This window comes from Pelodiscus sinensis, chromosome 9 (assembly GCF_049634645.1).
Source record: "Pelodiscus sinensis isolate JC-2024 chromosome 9, ASM4963464v1, whole genome shotgun sequence".
NCBI classification, from domain to species: domain Eukaryota; kingdom Metazoa; phylum Chordata; order Testudines; family Trionychidae; genus Pelodiscus; species Pelodiscus sinensis.
The window spans coordinates 21,841,671-21,869,224 of NC_134719.1; the positions used below are offsets into that span (position 1 = coordinate 21,841,671).

General features: G+C 39.4%; 1 protein-coding gene and 1 long non-coding RNA gene across 5 annotated transcripts in view; one reads left to right on the plus strand and one right to left on the minus strand.

The window, feature by feature from the left end:
• The window catches only part of NEGR1 (neuronal growth regulator 1), a 694,269-nt gene that overhangs the window by 377,160 nt on the left and 289,555 nt on the right, over window positions 1-27,554 (minus strand). For all 4 annotated transcript variants that reach the window (XM_006121060.4, XM_006121061.4, XM_075936237.1 and 1 more), the window contains exon 3: window positions 1,588-1,820. In XM_006121060.4, the coding sequence (XP_006121122.1) occupies window positions 1,588-1,820 (233 nt within the window). The remainder of the gene's footprint in view (window positions 1-1,587; window positions 1,821-27,554) is intronic.
• LOC142830564 (uncharacterized) overlaps window positions 1-27,554 on the plus strand; it is a 217,308-nt gene that overhangs the window by 151,050 nt on the left and 38,704 nt on the right. The gene's annotated exons all lie outside the window — the stretch shown is intronic.

Below are 27,554 nucleotides of genomic sequence, written 5' to 3' on the forward strand. Positions count from 1 at the left end.
CACTGCAAATACTGCAGTGAAACCCTACAAGTGATCAAGAGTAACAATATTTTGAGAAGACAAATCCGTCATGTAAAGGCCACAAAAGTCATACAATTGTAGTGGGCTAAGGTTCCTATCTTAAAATAACTAATATTAATTTTTAATATACCTGTAGCATGTGACAGGTTTTGCACAAGTCTAAATGGGCAAAGGAGAAGGAAGAACTAAATGGTGAAGTCATGTATAACTATGGACCTTACTTTTGTATAAAACATCTCTTGAACAATGGCTTGATATAACTGCCATTTATGCAGGCATGAAACAAAGCTGATTTTGGCATCAATCTGGTGATAATCTGGCCGTAAGAACTCCAACGTATACTGCATAAATCTCTATCTCATACAGTAGCTTCCTGATGTACTTTACTTTCCAAATGCAAATGTACTGAGAGAAAAGCAAGATTGTTCAGTCAGCATTAAAACTAATATATCGTTCACAAGAAGATGAGCACAATAATTAAGGAATGTAACATTTAAAAAATTAACAATTCTTCTACTTGGCTGAAAAGATCACAATATATGAGGTCTATGCAGTGGCAATATAAGCGATTGACTAAAATATGCTCAAATGCCCATCTTTTAGGGCACATACATTCTCATGATGGTGGCTTGCATTTAAAAGGGAACTAAATAGAAGTGGATAGTTAACTATCTGCCTATAGAAGGCAACAGAACTGAGGACTTTGCCTGAGCTGTGCTGAAAAATTCATAGAGTATAAGGCCAGAAAGGACCACTGTAATCACTGAGTCTGATTAATTGTACAGGTTGAATCTCTTTAGTTCAGCACTCTCTGGTCTGGCAACATGCATGGTCCAGCATGATTTTAGTTAGCAGGATGCCCATTTATCATTCATGTGGCAAAGTCTCCCACAGACCTGTAAAGTTTGTTTCCAGCCCCCAGTCCTGCCTTTCAAGGTTCTGTGCTGTTATTAACTTCTAAATTACCTCTAGATATCTTCTAAGAGACCAGCAAGTAGAGTAAGTGCTAATAATGCTGCTAAGCATAAGCATGCTTTTTATGTTTTATCTACTTATTTTCTTGTGCCAATGTAGTACACTTGTGTAAGAACAGTAACACTTTGTTATGAAGAGAGCTGATAAGCCTTGGCTAGGCATAGCCTTATATAGTGTATCAGTTCAGTCGTACATTATTAAGCACTATTGCAAGCGTTGTTCCATTTATTCACCTCAGTGAAATAAAAATGAAGAGACACACTCACTCCAATATTGATCTCCTGTGGTTCAGCAAGTTCTGTGGTTTGGTCCTAGAGGTGCCAGACTAAAGAAGTTCAACACAAGCTATCAAACTTCCCAGAATTAATTCCTGTTTTAACTGGAGCAGACATCTTGATTTTATAAAGTTTGTTAATCATTCCATGGATACTAAAATCCATGGGAGAGATGGTGAAACATAAGTATAACAAAATTAGACTACAATTCTAGAAGATACATTCTGATCACAAGGCTACTGTACATTAAGAGGAGAATATATGGAATGTTTCAGTACTTTTCTAATAATGCTGTGCAATGAGTTAAAATACATACCTTGTACAGTTAAGTGCACCTGCATTGTTCTCGGAGTGTGTTGGGTCTGCACTGAACAAGTGTATGGGCCATCATCTGTCACATCTACATCCTGTATCTGGAGGCTGTATTCCCTTTTATTTGCTGTTGCAATTGAAACTCGAGGATCTACTGACCATTTATCACCACCTGCAAAAATAATACTTGACCGGTTCAGCCAGGCACCTTTTGAAGCTCCATCTTCCAAATAACACCTGTGAATTACAAGAGGGAGAAAAAGATTAATAATCAGAATGAAAATACAGAGAGCTCTGTAAGTTTGTTAGTTATTTGTTGTCACACAGATTCAGTATTTCACATCACTACAACTTATTAGACATGGGTCTAAGTCATCTAGAAATCCAGAGAATATTTCCAAGTTTACTTTGGTTCCAAATACAGGGGAATTTTCCTCATAGCTTGCAATTAATATGTTTTCACCTTCATTATCATCTCCCACTCAAATTGTAGCTGATCTGTGGCTACTGAGGCTGTCAATCTCTGAATTAAACCCCATTATCACTTCCGAACACAACAGGCCTACAATTAAGTTACTCCTGCTCCAAAAATCAGAGTGCCCTATTGCTTGGGCTAAAGGGGAAATCTTCCTCAACTGTCAGATTATTTAAAAAATCAAGCAATTCCAATTGAATCAAGTAGGGATCAGGGTGGAAGTACATGCTATTTAGTATGAAAAATATTCTTTTTCTTTTAAAATAAGTTTCTTCTCATAAGATAAAATATTTGATACATTCTTTTCTCTTAATTATTTTAGTGCCATTCATGAACTGAAAAAGTTCAATATATAATTTTACTCTTTCTTCTTATGCTCATCCTATTTATCATTTCTAAGTTTTATGTTGTAGTCTTTTCCATTTATGTAAGCATAGCTCCTATTAGATTGCTATTTCTAGACAACAAGCAAATATAAAATATATTTCAACTACCTCACAATAAATGGAAGTGGATCAGTGGTATGTTAATTATTCAAACTAGTGTAATTGGTTTATAGTACAGTACTGTAGTTTTGTACAATTATTGTTTATTAAAAAAGCAATCACAGAAAAATAATGTGCAATAGGGTACACTATGTGATTTAATTGGAACTCCATGAGTAACTCCCTACCCATTAAGGTGTAGATATATCCCAATGAATATGACAGACTCCTGAGATTCTAAACTTCATTTTAAAAGCCTTCCTCTACAAGTTAAAGAGTAATTCCTTTAAATGAGTACAAAGCACGGCTAAAGAATGAAAATATACATTGAAAGAGTTTGATGGCATCCTTACACATTACATTGGGGATCTGAACACAGTACTTGATATTGCTACCAAATTGGAAGCGAAATATAACGGGATGGGCTACTGCCAAATGTATTAACAAATCAGTTGAAAAATATTATGAACGAGGTATAACACATAACTAATTTGCAGTCAGTTTTACCTTCTGTAGTATGAAAACTAGTAGATGTCAAAGTCCAATGTTAACTGAAAGTCTTTTCTGTATGTACACGGTTCCATAAAATATATAGCCTTTTTAGATAATTAAGCCACTGAATTGAATTACTACTATTAAGGTATGACATAACATATTTGAAAAACTTTTGTAACATTTCTCTAATATAGTTTTTCATCTAAAGAACACTGATCACTTGGAATGATACTGTTAAATGTTAACCAACAAGTAAAGAAAAAAATATAGAGAGAGAGATTCTTGTTTTGTTAGCACAGAAATCAAGAGAAGATGATAAGATTGTTGGGCCAGACTATGATATGAGACTATAAATGAATGTGGTATATCTGCCTTGGACGCTTGATCAAGTGAGTAAAAAGTGCTATTTCTAATACTGTTTTAAAATAAGAAAAGAGAGAATATGAATGAGAAAAGAGATGCACACACACACACACACACAGGGGCGGCCCATGGATGTAGGCAACCTCGGCAGTTGCCTAGGGTGCTGCGTTTAATGCGGCACCCAATGATGACATCACACCATTGAGAGCTATGGAGGTGGGGGCACCGATCGCTCATTCCGCTTAGGGCGCCAGTTGCTGGCAGCTCTCTTCGAGCCTCTCCAGCACATACATACTAAAAACATTAGCAAAACTGCTTCTTCCTCCCCACAAAAATATAGGTTTCATTTAGATTGTAAGAAAATATTCAACTTCTTGAGCAAAAATAGTTTAATGAAAATAGCAATTTAATCTTTAATTGGTACCCTTTAAAGAGGAATTTTCCTCAGATTCAAAGTTAAATCACATGAAAAACGTTCAAAAGGATAGGTTAGCCAGTTACTTTCAGAGCTGTCTCAGCAGCCTAACGGGCAGTTCTGATGCTGTCAAAAGCCTGCAAAGAAGCCAGATGCTGTGACGTGTTCTGAAAGTTGCAGTTTCCTCACTGCTCCTCATTTAAACATAGCTCTTTCAACATCCAGGTTTTCATGCTGAGAAAAGGCGAGATAAAACTGCTTAAAAGGGATATTCTAACCATTGGATTGTGTCTAGCTGTTTTATTTGATCTGGTGATAATATTTCATCTTTTTCAGCAATGTGCCAAAGACCAACTAATTCTTACTTAGACAATTCCCTTTACCATCCATAGTGAACATCACAAATAGATAGCAGGAATCTGCCAAAAAGCAACTTAAAGGTTGATTAACAAAGAGAATATTATGCTTTGACTACAATTTACTCGCAACAAGGAAACCAATTTTTCCAGGGTAAGCAAGTAAGATCTTAGATGGGACTTTTCCTGATGTACAACAAAAAATTGTATTTTTCCAGGTTAGGTTCAGTGGCTCTCCTTGAAAACAAGAACTTTTCTGGAACGCAGTGACATGACTGAAAAAAAAAGACTTTCCTGTTCTGCATGTACCTTTAAAAAGTGGGCTTTTAGGAATGATAAAATATTAAGCAATCTGATCCAAAAGACCAAAAAAAAAAAGTCATATTTTGTGTTGGCTCACAATTTATGCAAAAATCCACTGAAGTTAGAAGATCAAACTACATGTAAACTAGACCAAAATCTGGCCCAAAGATAGCCTTAAAATCAGTAAGCACCTAACGCTTTGCTGCATTTTCCCAATACAGCAACAAAATGGTAGCCCAAAAAAGCTCCAAAGAAAGTACATATTTAGTGTGTACTAAATGACCAGTCACATTTATTTGTTGCAGATATACTGTCCTGGGGATTTCTCTTTTTTCTGTTTGTAAATTGCTTCTGATTTGTGAATTTATTAGTTACACATATGTTTACAAATAAATATGCGTATATTCAAAAACAAGAATTAATGTTATTCTTCCTTGTAATTTATCCCTAAAAACCACATGTACTAATCTTTATTCACTACTCTACTTTTTCAGTGAGCAAAAATAAATTAACTTCTGATTTTTTGTATGCATTTCACAGTGTGTGATAATTCTGTGCTGTGAAGTCAACTACCAAAGATTGTAAAGGCTTTCCCTTTTTATCCCTTTAGTTTTAAAGCCCATTAACATTATTTAAATTATTATGAGGGTCAGAGGGACAACTTAGCTTGTAGCCCACATACTGCCATACAAGAAAATTAGAATTAGATTTGGCTTTAAAACTGTCACTTCTCAGGCTGATAGGAACATCAGTGAACTGGTACCTTCAGTGCCTTTGGGAAGTCTATAGACTACACAACTCTTACACCATTATTGCAACACAAAGAGGTAATTTGCCCTCTCAGCTATAAGGTGAGTGAAATATTCTTTCAACATGTGCATCTTGATCTCTGAGGGAGCAGGAACAGCTTAGATGAAGGGGGAAAGTGTTACTAGAATGAAAGTAAACGAATGCCACATGATATCCATCTGAATAGAACCAAGTTCCTTGATTTCTACTCATGGGGATGAGAGCTTCCTTGATTGAGGTCAAGTGGGATTATTGACCCCTAGACTTAGGTGCCAGAGGCTGTTCTACTGTCAAAATAAAAGGACAGACACTAGTGAGAGCACTAGAAAAATGTCTATTTCCTTATAAGAAACTATCAAAGCAGCTGTTCAATAACAGGATACTAACACCATGAAAAAAAATCTTGTTGCAAGATTGAAACTTGGCCTAACAAGCTGACAGATTTCTTACAGTTTGCAACTATCTCATGCAAATTTGGGCACCATTTTGAGTGCACCTGAAAATATATTCAAGGGGCCTTGATTGTAGTTATTGTTTTCATGCAGAATCACCCAGCGATTACCACTGAATTTCATTTGGGGGTTAGTTTGAGCACCAAACTCAGAAACTGATGCTAATTCAATTAACACCAGTTTTATAGTGTGATTCTATTAAGTTACTCCTGGTTGACACCACTGGAAGTAAGATCAGGCCCAAATCAGTGCATAAAAACATGTGAACTGAAACTATTGACTTTTGCATAGTCTTTGTCACAGGGTTCGATATATGAATCATCTTATTAGGTGATTATGCAGTACACTGGGTAGTAAACACTGTCAGAGGCACATTTGCAGAAATAACCCCATACCCAAATGATCTGAAACATTTATTGATCATTTATGAATGATAAGACAAAACAAAACTGAATTTGGCACCAAAAAGTCCAATAACATAATTTGCCATGTTAAAAGTACAAATTATTTTTTTAAAGAATTAATAGATAATGGTTGATAATGAATGTATTACGAAACCCATCTTTTTTTCCCCTCAATCTTCAGCTTCTGCTTATCATTAAATTTCATGCTAGTCATTATAGGATTTCACTTAATACAATTAACTTTAAAATAATCTCAAGGGAGCACCAATTATGTTTTATGAACAAAGAATAAACATATTGCAAAATTAATTGAAACAAGCATTATAATAATTAAATAAATGAGATATTAATCCTTATTTATCTTATGTCTCTTAAGAAAATTTTGACTAAACCAATAGTGCAGTCAGGAGATTGTCCCAGACTTAAAATGTGACTGTAATCATGCAATGGAAAAAGATTTTTTGTTTTTTCTTTTTCGTTTTTGTTTTTTTACTGAAGCCTGGAATCAAAAAATATTTCACGCAAGATTTAAAACATCATTTCCCATGTTAACTGATGTAGCTGCATGGGGATATTTCAGTATTTCTTTCAAAATTTATCAGAGAATGACTTGCTGCAATTTGCAAGTATCGGCTATCATCCAGTTCAATTTCCTTAAAAATTGCTAACCACATCTTCCCTATTACTAATAGATATGTAACCGCGTTAGCCTGGTCTAGCTGAAACAAAAAAACAGGACTATGTAGCACTTTAAAGACTAACAAGATGGTTTATTAGGTGATGAGCTTTCGTGGGCCAGACCCACTTCCTCAGATCAAATTGTGGAAGAAAATTGGCATGACCATATATACCAAAGGATACAATCAAAAAAATGAACACATATAAAAAGGACAAATCAAATTTCAGAACAGAAGGTCCAGGCTGAGATTGATGGTGGAGAGTAGGTTGTTAAAATCTCTGTGGAATGACCAGTGTTTCTTGGCCACTAGAAACACAGAGATTTTAACAACCTACACCCCACCATCAATCTCAGCCTGGACCATTCTACACGAGAGATCCATTTCTTGGACACCACAGTACAAATTACCAATGGTAAATTAGACACCACCCTCTACAGAAACCCCACTGACTCATACAGTTACCTTTATGCCTCCAGCTCCCATCCAGAACACACCATACGATCCATCGTCTATAGCCAAGCCCTTCGATACAATCGCATCTGCTCTAATCCCACTGACAGAGACCAGAAACGTCAGGATCTCTACCAAGCATTTATAAACCTCAACTACCCACCCAGAGAAATAAAAAAACAAATTGAAAGAGCCAGATGAATACCCAGAAACCATCTACTTCAAGACAGACCCAAGAAAACCAACAATAGAACACCACTTGTCATCACCTACAGCCCCCAACTTAAACCCGTCCAATACATTATCAATAAACTACAGCCTATATTGGAACAGGATACTAAACTCCGAGAGGCTCTGAGAGACAGACCCATAGTCTCCTATAGACAATCAACTAACCTCAAGATGATTCTTACCAACAACCACAGAACATACCCCACTAACACCAATCCTGGAACTTTCCCTTGCAACAAACCCCGTTGCCAGCTTTGTCCAAATATTTACTCTGCTGATACCATTATTGGACCTAACCAATTGAGTATAAGATCGAAAACACATATTCCTGCTCATCCAGAAATATAATTTATGCTATCATGCGCCGACAATGTCCATCTGCTATGTACATTGGACAAACATCTCAGACACTTCGACAAAGAATCAATGCACACAAAACAGATATTAGACAGGATCACAAAGAAAAAGCAGTTTCTTGCCATTTTAACCAGAAAAGGCATTGTCTCAATGACCTGATTACCTGCATCCTGCTTCAAAGACCTTTTAACACCAGACTTGAAAGAGAATCCTCTGAACTGTCATTCATGCTTAAATTTGACACTTTGCACCTAGGTCTTAACAAGGACGCTAATTACCTTGCCCATTACAAAGATAGCTTCCCCAATTATCACCTCTAATAACATTAGCTCACAGACATTTGCTTCCCCGCCTCATCCCCCCTTCTGTTCTGAAATTTGATTTGTCCTTTTCATATGTGTTCATTTTTTTTATTGTATCCCTTTGGTATATATGGTCGTACCAATTTTCTTTCACAATTTGATCTGAGGAAGTGGGTCTGGCCCACGAAAGCTCATCACCTAATAAACAATCTTGTTAGTCTTTAAAGTGCTACATAGTCCTGTTTTTTGTTCACTATTACTCTTTCCTAGCCTCTGTACTATTCTTTCTCCATGAGTAAATCTAGTGGCTTCTTGAACTCATCTTTTTGCTATAGTCTCCTTCCCCACAATTAAAACACAGATTCATTACTAATTACAGAAAATATTTCTTCTTGAATTTTTAATTGTGATTTTTTTTTAAATTATAGGCTTCAGATCTCACAAAACTAAGTGATTGGTCAACAAAATGGCAAATGAAATTTAATGTGGATAAATGTAAAGTAATGCACATTGGGAAAAATAACCCTAACTATACATATAATATGATGGGGGCTAATTTAGCTACAACTAATCAGGAAATAGATCTTGGAGTCATCATGGATAGTTCTCTGAAGACTTCCACACAGTGTGCAGCAGCACTCAAAAAAGCCAACAGGATGTTAGGAATCATAAAAAAGAGATAGAGAATAAGACAGAGAATATCTTATTGCCCTTATATAAATCCATGGTACGCCCACATCTTGAATACTGCATACAGATGTGGTCTCCTCATCTCAAAAAAGATATGCTGGCATTACAAAAAGTTCATAGAAGGACATCTAAAATGATTAGAGGTTTGGAACGGAGAGGAGAGATTAAAGAGACTAGGACTTTTCAACTTGGAAAAGAGACAACTAAGGGGGGATATGATAGAGGTATATAAAATCATGAGTGGTGTGGAGAAAGTGAATAAGGAAAAGTAATTAACTTGTTCCCATAATATAAGAACTAGGGGCCACCAAATTAAATTAATGGGCAGCAGGTTTAAAACAAATAAAAGGAAGTTCTTCACACAATGCACAGTCAACCTTTGGAACTCCTTGCCTAAAGAGGTTGTGAAGGCTAAGACTTTAACAGGGTTTAAAAGAGAACTAGATAAATTCATGGAGATTAAGTCCATTAATGGCTATTAGCCAGGATGGGTAAGGAATGGTGTCTCTAGACTCTGTTTGTCAGAGGGTGGAGATGGATGGCAGGAGAGAGATGGCTTGATCATTAACTGTTCAGTTCACTCCCTCTGGCATTGGCCACTGTTGACAGACAGGATACTGGGCTGGATGGATCTTTGGTCTGACCCAGTATGGCCATTCTTATGTTCTTAGTGGAATCACATTCATATCAAAGAGGAAGCCAGGTATACAGAAATGAATTTTAAAAAAGCCTGAACATCATTTGAATTCAGAACCTTAGATAGACTATTTTCTTCAAGAGGCAAGAGAGTTGATTTACAGTTGAGAGAATTTATAGATGTCAAATTAGCCATCAGAGGGAGACGATATTTTTCAAAGAATGGAACTGAAATATGCCAGTCAATTCCTAGGAAGGCAAATAACCAGAAGCTTAAAATGTATTAACAGTATTTTAAAAATAACTTTAAGGTTGCAGACGCAAAAAAAAAAAAAAAAAAAAAAAAGGCCCCTCTCTCTCTCTCTGGCATTCAGTCAATAGGAATGGTTTTGCACAATGCATTTGCCTTTTACAACAATACATAGTTTACACTGTCCACAGATTAGGGAGAGATAGATAAAACATACACACAAGGGAAGCCCTATTTTTCTTTACTTTGCATTTGGACAACTGAGTTTTTGAGAGGTTCATTTTGGTTCAAAATGTCTGGAACAGGAGCTGAATAGGTTTAATTAGTGTAAGATACCCTATCTTGGTTGGCATCTTTATCATAACATATGCTTTACCCTGAAAACTTAATTTTAATTCCTGTAGATTTTTCAGTTCATATCATTGCATCTCTCTGACATTTGACTTCCCAAGAACATATTATTAGTTGTTAAGAAAAGCCTTCCTGGATAAAAAATCCCAAGCAGCACTCAACTGATACATGATGTTAAAAAAATCTCAGAGAAATAGCCATGTAAACCCTGGTCTACACAAGGGCTTTATTTCAAAATAACCTTCCTTAGGTAAAATTTATAAGTAGCGCATCCGTAACCCACATACCTAGTGTGGTTCTCTGTCCCATGTAGTGGCACTTAGACCACTTACAGCAAGAGATAAGAACAAGGGAGCTCTACAGCCTAAGCTGAGAGACAGTTGGATTTATAGCTCAAGCTGTAGCAGCTCCTATACTAAGCTTCCTAGGTTCAAATCCAGTTTGAATGGCAGTTACATGTCCACACTACCAACCCTGTTATTTTGAAATAAGGGGCCGCTTATTTCAAAATCTGTACTCCTGCTTTTCTCAGGGACTAATGATAATTTCCAAATAGTTATTTTGAAACATCAGTAGCATGGACACTCCAGTGCCACTATTTCAAAATAACTATTCCCCAGAATAATTTAAACTAATTACTCCCTGGTGTTTCCTGAGGCTCTAAGTGGAGGTAGTTCATTCACATTAATGGAGACTCAGACTAATTTTAAGGCTTCCCCATAGTGCGGATATACTATTTCTATTTTTTTTAAAAATGGGAGTTAAGTCAAATGTAGTTATTTCAAAATACAGAATGCGCCTCTGAAATCCGGGATTCTCTGATGAGGCAACATCCATGGTCCACCATGGCCATAGATGTTCCAGGACCAGAAACTCCCAGGACGCTACAGGGGGGTTCGGGCCTAGGAAGTGGTGTGTGGCTCAGCTGGGCTGCAAGGGAGCATGTGGCTCAACTGGGCTGCAGGGGTGGGCAGGAAACCAGCACGCAGCTCAGCTGGGCTGTGGAATGGAAGGGTATCAGGAGCCAGTGCACAGCTCAGCTGGACTGGGGAGGGAGCCAGGAAGCCCAGTGGGGGACATAGCAGCGGGAGCCTGAAATGACCTCCCCTGGTCGAAAAAAATCAATCATCCAGGACCGGTTAGGTCCCGAGAGTGCGGGACCAGAAAGGTCGAATCTGTAGTTTCCTAGTGTAAATATGGACTAAGTCTGTAACTTTAAAAACAATAAGTGGTCCTGTGGCATTTTAGGGTATGTCTACACTACAAAGTTATTTCGAACTAAGAGCCATTAGTTCGAACTAACTTTCATAGGCGCTACACAGGCAAACCGCTAGTTTGAACTTAATTCAAACTAGTGGAGCACTTAATTCGAAATAGGTAAACCTCATTCTACGAGGACTAACGCCTAGTTCGAATTAAGTAGGTCAAATTAAGGGCTGTGTAGCCACTTAATTCGAACTAGTGGGAGGCTAGCCCTCCCCAGCTTTCCCTGGTGGCCACTCTGGGCACAACCAGGGAAACTCGTCTGCCCCCCTCCTGGCCCCGGAGCCCTTAAAGGCCAGCACCCAGCCAGCAGACCCTGCACCTGGCACGGCACAAGCCAGCCACCCGCAGCCACCCAGCCCTCCACCTCTTCCTGGGACTAGGCTGGTGGCTCCCAGAAGCCTGCCTAGGGCCGCAGGAGGTGGACGCCCGTCTGGTCTAGTGTGCAGATCGTGGACCTCATCCAGGTTTGAGGGAAGGCCTCCAATGTCCACAACCTCCGCTCTAGGCGCAGGAAAGCGGCCGTCCAGGGCAAGATAGCTACCAGCCTGGCCACCAAAGGCCACATGCAAACCCAGGAGCAGGTTTCATGAAAATCAAGGTGATCCAGTGAGACCCCCGACCCTGAGCCCTGAGCTTAGAACATAAGAACATAAGAACGGCCGTACTGGGTCAGACCAAAGGTCCATCTAGCCTAGTAGCCTGTCTGCCGACAGCAGCCAACACCAGCTACCCCTGAGGGGATGGACCAAAGTCAATGACCAAGCTATTTGTCTTGTGCCATCCATCTCCAGCCTTCCACAAACAGAGACTAGGGACACCGTTCCTACCCCCTGGCTAATAGCACTCCATAGACCCAACCTCCATGACTTTATCTAACTGCTCTTTAAACTCTGTTATAGTTCTAGCCTTCACAGCCTCCTGCGGCAAGGAGTTCCACAGGTTGACTATTTGCTTTGTGAAGAAGAACTTTCTGTTATTAGTTTGAAGCCTGCTACCCATTCATTTCATTTGCTGTTCTCTAGTCTTTATATTATGGGAACTAATGAAGAACTTTTCTTTATGCACCCTCTCCACAACACTCATGATTTTATAGACCTCTATCATATCCCCCCTCAGTCTCCTCTTTTCTAAGCTGAAGAGTCCCAGTCTCTTTAGCCTCTCTTCATATGGGACCTGTTCCAAACTCCTGATCATTTTAATTGCCCTTTTCGGAACCCTTTCCAAAGCCAAAATATCTTTTCTGGGGTGAGGAGATCACATCTGTACACAGTACTGAGGATATGGTATACCATAGTTGAAACTTCCCCTCCTCTTTCTTCCCCTGGCTTCCCCCTTCCAGCTCCCTTCTCCCAGGTTTTCCCCTCCCCTCTCTCACCCTCTCTCTTCCCCTCTCCCACCTCTTTTTTCCAGTCTCCCCAGAGGTTAATCTCCCCTCCCCCAGTTTTGTTAAATAAAGAGAGTTTCTATTTTTGAACACACGTGTCCTTTTTTTTTACATCAGGAAGGGGGGCTAGTGAGAGGTAAGTGGAAGGAGGTGAGGGAGGAATGGGGTACGAGCCCCCAATGGGGAGGACTAGGATGGCTCTGCAGGCTCCTCGGGGTGGAAGCTCTCCTGCAGCCCCCTGATTAACCCCCCCGGATAGCAGCCTGCGGCAAGTGCAGCCAGGCTAGTGGCCGAGTGCTGTGATGTGCCGAGTGTGGGCACTCAGGGCACTACAAGACAGGAATGCTTTGCTGTCCCTCATCGAGATAGACAAGCAAGCGGGGAACCCTGAGAACTGTCTGTCCAGGGTGGGGGTCGGGTCCCTTTAAGCACAGCCCTCGGCTAGCCTGAGACAACAGCTCCACGCTCTAAGTCCTAACCTGATGCCCTGCCGGCACTGCTTCCGGCCAGCCTTAACTTTGGTTAAGGGTCCTCTCAATGTGGAAATGCTAGTTCGAATTAGCAAAATGCTAATTCAAACTAGTTTTTATGTCTAGATGCACTAATTCAAATTAGCTTAGTTTGAATTAACTATTTCGAATTAAGTTAGTTCGAATTAGTGCTGTAGTGTAGACATACCCTTAGAGACTAACCAAAATATATAGAATCATGAGCTTTCGCAGGTAAAACCCACTTCATCAATGAAGTAGGTTTTACCTATGGAAGTTCGTGATTCTACATATTTTGCTTAGTGTCTAAGGTGCCATAGGCTTACTCGTTGATATATGATGTATTTTCCTCACATGCAGTGCTATTTTTCCAGAGTAGAAAGGTTTACCAACATGTCTGCCATTCCCAGCAGGCAGAAACTATATTGTACATTTTAAATGGTGTGCATTCCATTTTAGGAGCAACTCTACATGGGGCAAAGTTAATGAAGGAAAGTGCTTATTATCATGATTATGAATAGATTGTAATCTCTGCCAGTGTACAACAAATTTGGTGGATTCTGCTGGGTTTGTCTTCCAAGCAGTAGGAAACAAACTAACCTTAGTACTTCACTTCATTGTTAGAATTCAGGTTAGGAAATTTATAGCAAGACTGCCTATCATTCCCAGCATTTTCTTCTTGTTCACAATAAGCCATTTGCCAATTTTACAACTTCACATACAGTGCAGTTTCTTTTCCTATCCTTCATCTCCATGCCAAATCCTGACCCCCACCTTTGCTGGCTCAGCAATCTCTCACTATCCTCCTTCTGATTGTGCGTAAGGAGTCCAATCTCTCTTTTTCTGTTCCACCCTCACCTGAATGGAGGTGGGTCTTTCTGATGAACCGCAACTTTGTGGAAAGGCATCCATGGGATAAAGACCCTCAGAGCTCCATACTCCAGAGCTTTCATACTCTGTGTTACAGCTATCTTGTTCATGGATGAGACAGAAGTACATTTTTGCAGCAGTGGCTGTGACTAAATAGGCCTTTTTAGGACACCCTTTGTTAAGTCCAAATGGGTAGGGTATTAAAAACTGTTCTCCAAACATAACCAGTCTCATGCTCTTCTGACTGGATGGCTACATCCAGTAGAATCGCTCAACTCTGTGGCCAAAACAGGAAATAAAAGACAATGCATATCACCACCTAGAATGTCCACACCTCTATGGATGCTCAACACAGCTAGTGCCAAGAAAGAAGAATTGTCATAATGCCAAAGAACTTGCAAGACTCATCACTGACATTGCAGCTCCAATGAGACCAGCCAGGCTGATGAGGGCCAATTAAAAGAGGATGTAGATGGCTATACATTCTTTTGGAAAGGAAAAGCACCCGAAGAGAAACATTCATAGGATTGGCTTTGACATAAAAAATAAGATTGCCAGTCAGACTTTAGAGCTTCCTGTGGGGCTTAACAAGTATCTTGTGGACTTTAACAGGTTTCAAAAATGAACCACATAAATTCATGGAGGTTAGATTTATCAATGGCTATTAGGCAGGATAGGTAAGAATGGTGTACATAGCCTGTGTTAGAGCTTGGATGGAAATGGATGACAGCAGAAGGATCACTTGATGATCACTGTTTCTGTTCACTGCCCCTGGGGCATCTGGCATTGACCACTATCAGAAGATGGGATACTTGGCAAGATGGACCTTCGGTCTGACCCAGTATGGCTGTTCTTATGTTCAGCTCAAGCTCAGCAACAACCAATATGCAACAGTCATCAGCCCATATGCCCCAACATTTGATGAGGAAGACAACAAGGACAGCTTTATAGTTCTCTTGATGCAGTCCTGACTAGGGATGTGAACGCCTAGTCAACTAGTTGCTTCCCTCCCCCTTGCTGCCTCTATCAGAAAGAGGCAGGAGTGGGGAGGAGAGGAAGAGATGTTTCAAAGCAGCAACTGCAGCTTTGAAATGTCACATGCAACCTGGGGCCACCTGGAGAGTCCTCATGGCATTTCAAAGTGGCAGTGCTGCAGGGGCTCAAAGTCCTCATCTGACTCTGGACTCCATGTAGTGCTGCCGCCTTGAAAAGCCACAGGGAGCACAGCGCCATTAGGGGACTGCTTGGTCCCATGCTCCTCACAGCATTTTCACCTTTGAGGTATAGCTATTGCTACACTTCAAAGGTGGAGGTGCCTTTATTGACTAATCGAATAGTCGATGCAAATTGCATCAACTAACTATTCAATTACCCAATTAATCTAAATTTAACTTCCCTAAAAGCTTTTTACACCAACATTCCACATGAAGATGGACTACAGGCTGTCAGGAACACTATCCCTGATGACGCCACTGCACATGTGGCTACAGAGCTCTGCGACTTTGTCCTCACCCACAACTATTTCCAATTTGTAGACAATTTATATCTTCAATTCAGCAGCACAGCTATGGGCACCCATATGGCCCTACATTATGCCAACATCTTTATGGCTGACAATGAACAACGTTTCCTTAGATCTCACTCCCTAGCACCCTTACTCTACTTACGCTGTACTGACGACATTTTCATCATATAGACTCATGGAAAGGAGACCCTTGAAGAATTTCACAGGGATTTCAACAACTTCCACCCCATCATCAACCTTAGCCTGGATCACAAGAGATCCACTTCCTTGACACTGCAGTACAATTACACGACAACCACATTTCTACCATCTTATACCAGAAACCTACTGTCAAGACTGATTCCCCACTCTGGCACAATGAATGCAGAAGTAGGGGCCTACAAAAGTACCCCAAACCTTATCTTTCCTGGCTTTGGTATAAAGCTTTCACCCAAAATCTTAAAAACCTAGATTTTGGGGATAAAATTCCGCAGCCATCACCCAAGTAATGGTAAGAAAATCACTTGGGAAATCTCAGCCCTAAAGTAAAACAAAAATTAACCAATAGCAGGTTAATTATCACCACAATACTCCTGTTACAAGCATAATTGGATGGGCTAGATGATAAGAGCCACCAATTAATAAACTCATAGGGAATTTTCCTATGGGGAACAAAACTTATTTACAAAAGAGAGGAAACCCCATTTCTAAATGCACAGACATCAGATCCACAGTCCCAAACCATAAAACAATAAAACCCTAATGGATTTATCTAAACTTTACCCTACTGATAGATAGTAAAGAGTCTTTTCTTGGAGAGAGACATTTTGTCTGTCCCCCTCAGTATCTGGAGAGCAACTGCTCAGGGACAAGGGAGGGAAAAAACAAAAATTCCTTTGTCTCAGTTTGAAAATCCCTATCTGCATTTCTATTGGCTAACTGTTACCTGGCTAGGTATAGTTCACCCTTGAGTCCCCAGGCTGCTGGTCATCCCTCATGACTATGACACCAACCGACCATTACATTTTTACCTATATGCCTCCAACTTCCATCCAAGACACATTTCCCAATCTATTGTTTACAGCCAGGCCCTAAGATACATCCAGATTTGCTGCAATCCCACAGACAGAAACAAACACTGACATGGTCCATTTAAAGACTTCCTAAAATTGAAATACCCACCTGGAGTAGTGAAAAAAACAGATTTAGAAAGTCAGACGAGTATCCAGACATCAGCTACTTCAAGACAGGACCAACAAAGAAAATAACAGGACACCACTTGTCATCACTTACAGCTCCCAACTTAAACCCCTCCAAAGCATTATCAACAATGTACAACCTATCCTGGAAAATAACCTCTCACTCTCACAGGCCTTGGGGGACAAACCAATCCTCACCTACAGACAACCCCCTAATCTCAAACAAATTTTTCCAATAAACACACATCACATCTCCATCATACTTATCCAGGAACCCACCCCTGCAATTAACTCTGATGCCAACTCTGTCCATGCATCTATCCAGGTGATATAATCACACGACCTAACCAGGTAAACCACCACATCAGAGGTGCATATAACTGCATATCCACTAATGTCATCTATGCCACCAAATGCCAGCAATGCCCCTCTGCCATGTATATTGGCCACACTGGACAGTCTCAAAAAGAAAGAATTAATGGACACAAATCAGATATCTGAAAAGGCAACACACAGAAATCTGTTAGAGGACACCTTAACTTGCCTGGGCACTCATTAATGGCTCCCTCGACAGGGAAACTACAGTACTTAATTTCATTTACAAGTTTGATACTTGCAACAGAAGTCTAAACAAAGACAGCGGATGGATGGCCCATTACATTCCACATCCTAATGACATAAAGAACCAATCAAAGGTACTTAGAATGGGTATTAAGTGCTCTTATTGGCTTCATTTAGCATGGACATTCTATCTGACAATTTCTTTCCCCCCTTTTTTCCTTTGTTTTCCTTCTCTCCCCCCATACCCTCTCTGTGCTATTTATTTGAAAAGTGGACCCTTTAAACTCCATTAATCTGAAGAAGTGGGTTGTGCCCATGAAAGCTCATGATACCATCTACATTTTTGTTAGTCTCTAAGCTGCTACAAGACTATTAGTTGTTGTTTTAATTTTTTTCAGTTACAGACAAACACAGCTACCACTCTGAAACTTTTTAGCAATACCTAAAGCAAACAAGCTCACCCTCCAGGGAGATTTCAATGACAGAATTAGATGGGACTCCCAACTCAGGAGTGGTTCATAGGCAAAGAAAGGATGGGAAATGTAAACTTGAATGGTATTCTCCTCCTTAGCAAATGTGTGGCGTATCACCTGCTCATCACACATACCATTTATAGGCAGAGTAACACAATTAAAACCACTTGGAAATATTCTTGGTCTAAATACTGGCACCTCCTTGACTATTTTATAGCCAGAGCTCTAGATTACACCAATATCCATATCACATGAGCTATGAGAGGTACTATTGGACAAACCATCATTTAGCATGATCAGTTGTGCACCTGCAGCTTATCCCACCACACTGCAAACACCCAAAGACTAAGCAAAAGTTTAACATCAAAGCACTTCAGGACCAAGCCAGATGCGAGATGTTGCAGCAACACCTGTCTGAGAAACTCTCTAACTTGTCTGATAGCAATGACACTCAACTAAAAATACCATTCACACTGCATGTGCTGAAACTACAGGATATGCCATTCACTGACACTGAGAATGGCTTGAGGAAAACAAAAACCGTGATCATTGCAAATAAATCCTCTCTTTAGGCACAATGTAGCGAAAAGTAGCCTACTTTTTCTCCTTGTCATTCCTCCCAAAATGTCTTTTCTATTGTCCTGAAGGAAATGGCTGCATTTATTCAGCTTACAAGATCATCACATAAGCTAATAATGTTGTATTTTTTCCTCCTTTTAAATTGAGCACATTTGAGAGGACTGAGTTTTTTACCATTTTAATTCAAATACCGTAAAATCTGGAGTGTAATGCACACCTATATATAATGCGCATCTGCCTTTTAAAGGTCAAAATTCTTGAATAAACTAAACTCTTATCTATAAAGCGCACCCCCATTATACTTGAGATTTTAATGTATGCATAGGAAGGAAGGGGCTCGCGCCTGCCACCGGGCCCCCTGCCCAGCTGAGCTCATGCATGCTGAGCTCACGCCTGCTGGGGGGGGGTGTCTCCCCTACCCAGTTGCCGGCGCGCCAAGCTCGCACCAGCTGGGGGAGCCTCCCCTGCCCAGCTGCCGGCGCACCAAGTTTGTGCCTGCCGGTGGAGCGTCCCCTGCTTAGCAGCCGGCACGCTGAGCTCGCGCCTGCTGGCCCCCTCCACCCCAGCCCAGTCCAGCCCAGCCCATGCCTGCCAAGGGTGAGTTCAAACCTTAAAAAAAAATCTCTTATGGATAATGTGACTTTGACTTTAAAAAAATGGGGGAAAAAAGTGAGCACTATACTCGCAACTTTACGGTAGCTCATTTAATGTAGCACAATATACTTATCCATAATTACTCCTTTAAAAAGTCTGCTTCCAAAGTTACCAGTTTCTACTTTTTGGGGTGCTCTCCAGAAATATTTTATGGAAATGTTTTCAGAGAAATCGAGAGAACTGTCCAGAGATGCCTAATGATCCATGAATTTTTCAGAAGAAATAGCTAATACCATGTGTTTTAAATTACCTGAAATAAATGGATCAAGTGGCTACTTTCTACTTGAATTTTCAGGAATAATTAGTATAATTACTATCCACATATGTCTCATAGGTCACCTCAGTGCTTTTGAGATTTTGTGTGTGGTTTATTATAGATCAGAGCTGCATAAACCACATTATTACACTCTATGACTGGGCTTGACGAATTTGCCAGATTCTTACCAGTGAGCTGTTGATATGAAAGATGGAAAGGCAGAGGGACACAAAAGTCAAATGCAAAAGTTCTAGAGCTTTCTCTGCTGCTTTTTCAAGATTTCTCAAGCACCTGCAAAGGAAAAGATTCTTGACACTGACACTGATGATTCAAGTGTTCCAAATAATGCTTGATGGATCCCTGAAAGGATTCCCTCAGGTTCATGGGGACCAAATAGGTAAGGGTTCTGATAGCAGCAGTGAACTGGAAAGTGTTGTATTATTTTCCCTTTCTGTTATAAGAGACATACTGCAACTGTTTTTCTCTAGACTTAGAAAAGAACACTACATCATATTACCTTATGGTCATGTTTGGAGTGTAACCTTCTGATACCAAGGACTGGGCATTTTTTTTATATATTAAAAGCTTAAATTCTACAGAAACTGATACTTCAGCCTCCTTCATTTACCAGGGAATGCCTCTTTCTAGTAGCAAGTGGAATTTTCCGAGTCCTTCTTTGTAGTATATAGAAGTACCATAATTTCATGGAATTCACAGTATCCACAACAATAGCCACTATCCTCTACTTCCATTCACATGTCTTCACTGCAGACTGCTACTATATTACAGATCTTTGCTGTGTGTTACAATATTAACTTAAATGCCTTCTCTTATCAAGCGATACAATACACAGGAAAAACTAAACACATTTATTCTTTCTAGTATAACCTAACTGCGATTAACTGAATCATGCTTAAGACCATGTAGTATATATCATGATTTGTATCACATCCACACACATACATACATATATATGTGAATAAAATGATTTCCATGGGTCATTCAGGTCATGGTCTTTTCATAAAATAATAAAATCATAGGGCTGGAAGAGACCTCCGGAAGTCATCAAGTCCAACTCCCTGCGTGGACAAAGCAGGACCAATCCCAACTAAATCATTCCAGCCAGGGCTTTGTCAAACTGAGACTTAAAAATCTCTAGGGATGGAGATTCCACCAACTTCCTAGGTGACCCATTCCAGTACTTCACCGCCCTCTAGTGAAATAGTTTTTCCTAATAGCCAACCTAGACCTCCCCCACTGCAACTTGAGACCATTGATCCTTGTTCTGCCATCCCTCACTACTGAGAACAGCCTCTCTCCATCCTCTTTGGAAGCTTCCTTCAAGAAGTTGAAGGCTGCTATCAAATCCCCCCTCACTCTTCTCTTCTGCAGACTAAATTAGATAAAATCCCTCAGTCTCTCCTCGTAGGTCATGTGCTCCAGCCCCTGAATCATTTTGGTTGCCCTCCGCTGGACCCTCTCCAATGCATCCACATTCTTTCTGTAGTGAGAGGCCCCAAATTGGATGCAGTACTCCAAGAATGGACACAATACTTTTCATTCTAGTCTTTTTCATACTTCCAGAAACGTTTACACATGTGCTCTTTTAAATATTGCTATTTTATATGAATTAAGCTATTAATGAAACCTTTCTAATGGCAAATAAATAAATAAAATTACGTGACAAGACTTGTCCTTTTTATTAAACTTATGGCTTTTTATTTTTTCCATAAAAATAATCAACTTTTATATTATAGGACAAATACTTTCAAGATTGAAATGCAAAGCTTTTAAATGAAGCTTAAAAACGGTTTAAGGTACCAAATTTGTGTTGACTTAAACATAACAGGTTTAATTCTGTGCTCAGTTTTACTCATTGAAACCTGCTAAGTCAATGAGGTTACGTAGGTATAAGTGTTGGCACAATATGACCCAGAGCACATTTACACTTTAATAACCAAATACTTGATAGAGTCCTTTATATAGACATCTCCATTTTAAAGAATGGATGGAAACAGCTGGCCTGGGAAAGTGAGATGAAGAAGAAATGCAGCTATAGCATAGTACATCCCACAGTACAGCTTGGCCACTAGTATTCTCTCTTCAAAATATATGAGAAAAATGGGGATGGGGCATAGGTTAGTGAGATTGGTTAAGAGTTCTTCACACCATTTTGCATGCATTTGGGAGATGGATCCATTCCCTTCACAACCACTGATGCCTGTTTATACTGACTTTAAATATTTTCAAGAAAAAAACCTGAAGCCAGTTTGAGTTTTGTTTTTAGATTTGTAAATGGCACCCACATACAAATTTCATGGTGCACACTTCTCAGACTCAAATGATGTATTTCATAAGGGCCAGATATTTTAAAGTTATTTAGGCATCTAAGTATGGAATTTTTATTTCAGATCGATGGAAGTTGAATACCTAAGCAGTTTCAACATCCTCTTTGAATCTTTATCAATTAAATAAATTTAGAAATCTGGCCCTAAGTGCATGAAAATCTCCAGTAAAATTATATTTTTTCAACATTTACTGTGAGAGTGCCATAGCAAACCAAGGGTACATCTAGACTACAGGCTTTTGTCAACAGGCTTTGTCGACAGATACGGCAACAAAGAGCGCCTAGACTACATCCAGTTCTGTCGACAAAGCAAGACGCTTTGTCGACATGAGAATGTAGACACAAAGGAAGGTATAGATGCAATAACGCCTTCTGTCAACAGAACTCTTTCGAGAAAAGGCGTTATTCCTCATAGAATGAGGTTTACCACCATCGACAAAACTGCCGAGTTCTGTTGACGGTATGTCAACAGAACTCGGCGGTAGTGTAGACGCAGGTATAGTTTTGTCAACAAAAGTCCCAGTCTAGACACACCCTTAAGATTTCAATAAGAAATTGGTTAAAAAAAAGGTTGCTTTACCATCTTCCTTGTCTGATTTCACTATGGATTGCTGCTTGCAAAGGACAACCCTCCACCTTTAAGCAGGTGTGGGGGGTATTTGGCTGGAAGGGAAAAATGAAGGGAACAATGCTTTATGGCTGGGGGGAGGGGTAGGTGTGAAAATTTCTGGAAAAGAGGTCAGCCTAGTTGACAATTCATCCTTTAGGAATGCAACCCCATGGCTGAAGCCACCCTTTGAAACTCAGGCATCTGCTTTTCTGACATTTTTTGCAGAGGAGCAGACACACTCTTTCGGAAGCCCGGTCTTCCTTGTAAAACGAGGAAGAAGGGCTCTTCTGAAAAAGGAGGCTTTTCCAAAATTTGGCCCAGCCTCTTCCACAAAAACAATCAGAGTGCAATTTCCATATCTTTTTCTGATAAAATGCCATAGTCTAGAAATACCCATCCAGTAATAGGATGGAGTAATTGGAGGATAGGGTAAAAATTCAAAATGATCTGGACAAACTACAGACATGATCTGAGGTAAATAAGGACAAATGCAAAGTATTCCACTTGGAAAGGAACTACCAGTTTCATGCATGGAGAATGGAAAGTGACTGTCTAAGAAGGAGTACTGAAGAAAGGGATCTAGGGTCATAGTGGCCCACAAGCTAAATATGAGTCAACAGAGTGACACTGTTGCAAAAAAAGCAAACATGATTCAGGGATACATAGGAGTGTTGTGAGCAAGATATGAGAAGTCATTCTACCACTCTACTCTGCACTGATTAGACCCCAGTTGGACTATTGTGTCCACTTCTGGGCACGACATTTCAAGAAACATGAGGAGACATTCGAGAAGGTCCAGAGAAGAGCAACAAAAAGGATTAAAGGTCTAGAAAACATGAGCTTTAAGGGAAGACTAAAAGAATTGGGCTTGTTTAGTTTAGAAAAGAGAAGATTGAGAGGGGGACATGACAGAGGTTTCCAAGTGTCTAAAAGGGTGTTATATGGAGGAAGGAGGAAACGTGTTCTCCTTGGCCTCTGATGATAGGACAAGAAGCAATGGGCTTAAATTGCATCAAGGAAGGTTTAGGTTGGACATTAGGAAAAACTTCCTAATTTTCAGGGTAGTTAAACACGAGAATAAATAGACTAGGAAGGTTGTGGAATCTCCATCACTGAAGATATTTAAGAGTAAGTTAGAGAGCCATCAAACAGGGATGATCTAGACAGGGCTTGTTCCTGCTGTGAGGGCAGGGGACTGGACTCAGTGACCTCTCGAGTTCTAGTATTCTATGATTCTATGAATAAAATTGTGTCCTGATTAAACTCATGTTAAATGTCTCCTGCCCTTCTTTTCGTATTGCTAGAAAAGCAATTTCAAAAAGTGGAGTAAATACTGTATACAGTAGTTTGCATCAACTGTAATTTAAAAAATAGCAATACATAAAGGTCTTATCCAATTTTCTTGCAGTCATAACAAGAACAATTTAGTCAGAAGAATTTAAACACATCAGGTGCCTGGCAAAAAAAAATGTAAATGGCAAGAGATTTTATTTTTATATCTCTGCAATCTTACTAATATAATTTGTCCTACAGTCAAGTTATCTGAATTTAAATACATGTGGGTTTCAACCTTAATGTCTAAATCACCCAAGACATACAGAAGTTTATTTTCATTAATTAAGTTTTCAACCTCCACCATTCTGAATTGATAGCTATGTACTGGGATAACAATGACAGTAAAACTCCAATAGTCCGGCATCCAATAGGCCGGCACTCCTGATAGTCCGGCAGCAAAATGGCAAGAGCATAGTGAGTGAGTTTCGGCAAAAAATGAGTCACAAGGTAACAGCAGCAGCAGCTGAACTGGAGCAAAAAGGGTAAAAAAGGCTTAAAAAAACTAAAACATTACAGTATACTGAATAAAGCATGTACAATAAAAAGGGTTAAAAACACTTTATATACAGTATATAATGTATACAGTATATATATATAACCATCTTATAGTATCTCCTGATAGTCCAGCATATCTGATAATCTGGCACCACCTAGGTCCCAAAGGTTCCGGATTATCGGAAGTCTACTGTACATGTATTTTTCAAATATCAATCATAGAATCATAGAATACTAGGACTGGAAGGGACCTGGAGAGGTCATCGAGTCCAGTCCCCTGCCCTCATGGCAGGACCAAATACTGTCTAGACCATCCCTGATGGACATTTATCTAACCTACTCTTAAATATCTCCACAGATGGAGATTCTACAACCTCCCTGGGCAATTTATTCCAGTGTTTGACTACCCTGACAGGAACTTTTTCCTAATGTCCAACCCAAACATCCCTTGCTGCAGTTTAAGCCAATTACTTCTTGTTCTATCCTCAGAGGCTAAGATGAACAAGTTTTCTCCCTCCTCCTTATGACACCCTTTTAGATATCTGAAAACTGCTATCATGTCCCCCCTCAATCTTCTCTTTTCTAAACTAAACAAACTCAGTTCCTTCAGCCTTCCCTCATAGGTCATGTTCTCTAGACCTTTAATCATTCTCGTTGCTCTTCTCTGAACCCTCTCCAATTTTTCCACATCTTTCTTGAAATGCGGTGCTCAGAACTGGACACAATACTCCAGTTGAGGCCTAACCAGCGCAGAGTAGAGCGGAAGAATGACTTCTTGTGTCTTGCTCACAACACACCTGTTAATACATCCCAGAATCATGTTTGCTTTCTTTGCAACAGCATCACACTGCTGACTCATATTTAACTTGTGGTCCACTATAACCCCTAGATCCCTTTCTGCCGTACTCCTTCCCAGACCGTCGCTTCCCATTCTGTATGTGTGAAACTGATTGTTCCTTTCTAAGTGGAGCACTTTGCATTTGTCTTTATTAAACTTCATCCTATTTATCTCAGACCATTTCTCCAATTTGTCCAGGTCATTTTGAATTATGACCCTATCCTCCAGATTAGTCGCAACCCGTCCCAGCTTGGTATCATCTGCAAACATAATAAGCTTACTTTCTATACCAATATCTAAATCATTGATGAAGATATTGAACAGAGCCAGTCCCAAAACAGACCCCTGCGGAACCCCACTTTTTATACCTTTCCAGCAGGATTGTGAACCATTAATAACTACTCTCTGAGTATGGTTATCCAACCAGTTATGCACCCACCTTATAGTAGCCCCATCTAAGTTGTATTTACCTAGTTTATTGATAAGAATATCATGCGAGACCGTATCAAACGCCTTACTAAAGTCTAGATATACTACATCCACCACTTCTCCCTTATCCACAAGACTCATTATCCTATTAAAGAAAGCTATCAGATTGGTTTGACATGATTTGTTCTTTACAAATCCATGCTGGCTGTTCCCTATCACCTTGCAACTTTCCAAGTGTTTACAGATTATTTCCTTAATTACTTGCTCCATTATCTTCCCTGGCACAGAAGTTAAACTAACTGGTCTGTAGTTTCCTGGATTGTTCTTATTTCCCTTTTTATAGATGGGCACTATATTTGCCCTTTTCCAGTCCTCTGGAATCTCTCCTGTCTCCCATACTCTCAAATATAGGTTTTTCACTTCCTAGGCCAAATCCATCTGCTGGAATAAGCAGGTACAACTATAATCAATTAAATTTATCTACAGAATTTTAAATGAAAACTTTTTTTCTTTGCTCCCTCCACTCATTGTCATATGCATTGAGGGATTGATTTTACAGCCATAAAGTGAAAAAATAAGCATAATGAAAAAGCAACAATCATACAGCAGAAACACTTTACCGCTGTCTGCTATTTGGCATTGTTGGTTTTACTAATATACTCCACTCTATAGCTGGGCATTATGTCTCATATGAGTAGAATCATTCTAAACAAGCGGAATTTTAATTTGCAAATCATATACTGGCTGCTACCTGTTGTGTCTATTTAATTCCCAAAGCTTTTATGATCATATGTTCTTGTTAGCCTATACTAGCTTCTAACATTTATGAAAAAATGACCACTGTACTAAAATAATGTAGAAATATAAAAGCAAGGACTACATGTTCCTGTTTAACTGTTCAGTGGGATAAATGTCTTCATGACCAACTTAAAGTCACATATATTGGCATTATATAAAAAGATGAGTCAATCATTTATCTAGATGACAGTGAAACCAGATGGTACATGTTTTCCCCTAGTTTTCTGCCATGTGTCAGTGAAATGCAAATTAAATGAATAAAAAGCAACGTAAGCTCTGAGACCACAGCAAAGCAGTTAATCATGCCTACAGGATGAGGAAATACCAAACCTCTGGTATTTGGTTATATTTGAAATGGTTATATTTGTTGGTTATATTTGAAATATTCAATAACATGGGCATTGGCTGTGTGTGTGTGTGTGCGTGCGCACACATGTGTGTGTGTGTGTGAGAGAGAGAGAGCATGAGTGTGCTAGGTATATATATTTATACAGAGAGAGAGAGAGAGAGAGAGCATGTGAGCATGCTAGGTTACTGATAGACATCAAAGAATAATTAACTGCTGCATTTGTTTCAATTTAAAACAACCTTATTAGTTTTAAGGCTAAAAATGAGAAAAAAAAGATTTAATCACTGATGTAATAAGGTCTGACAAAAACATGAGGATTGAGGACAGAAGATTATTATAGCAAGATGCACTCATGAAAAAATAATGAAAGTGGGTTTTCCATTATACTTGGAAAATTCAAATAAATGCCACAACTTGGTAATGAATGCATTCTGAGGGCCATGGAACACCTATACTGGACATTTAACTCTTACAATGCAAAAAAGAAATTAGGAATTAAAGAGGGTAGGCATGCAGATCATTTTAGTCCAGGCATATTCTATTGGTCAGACTAACTTGTATTTTAGGGTTTAATTAAAAAAAATCACATGAACATTTGATATTATCTTGGATCTCAGACAGTAGGGATGATGTAAAAGAGTTTGATCAAAAAGAGAAATGAAAAGCTACTGAACTGTATGCAGATATAAATACATCTGTTAGCTGTAATATGTGAGCAAATATGAGTTGCACAGTAAAATCATTTATGAGCAAGGAGGACACATTTTTGGACATGGAAGAAATAATTAAATATTCACAGCTGTGATGTGTGTTTAACTCCCATAAAAAGATCACAGTTCTGACCTCAGAGGGAACTATGGTATTCAAAGAATACCCTTGTAATTTGTCTGATGCATACTGGCTCTCATGCTCTGTTTCAACATGTATGTCTCTTTAATAAGAATAAAAATCAGATAACAGACTACAACAGAGGTCATCAACTTTAGGCATGCTGCCCATCTGGATAATCGAATGGTGGGCTGCGAGACATTTTGTTTACATTGATTGTCTGC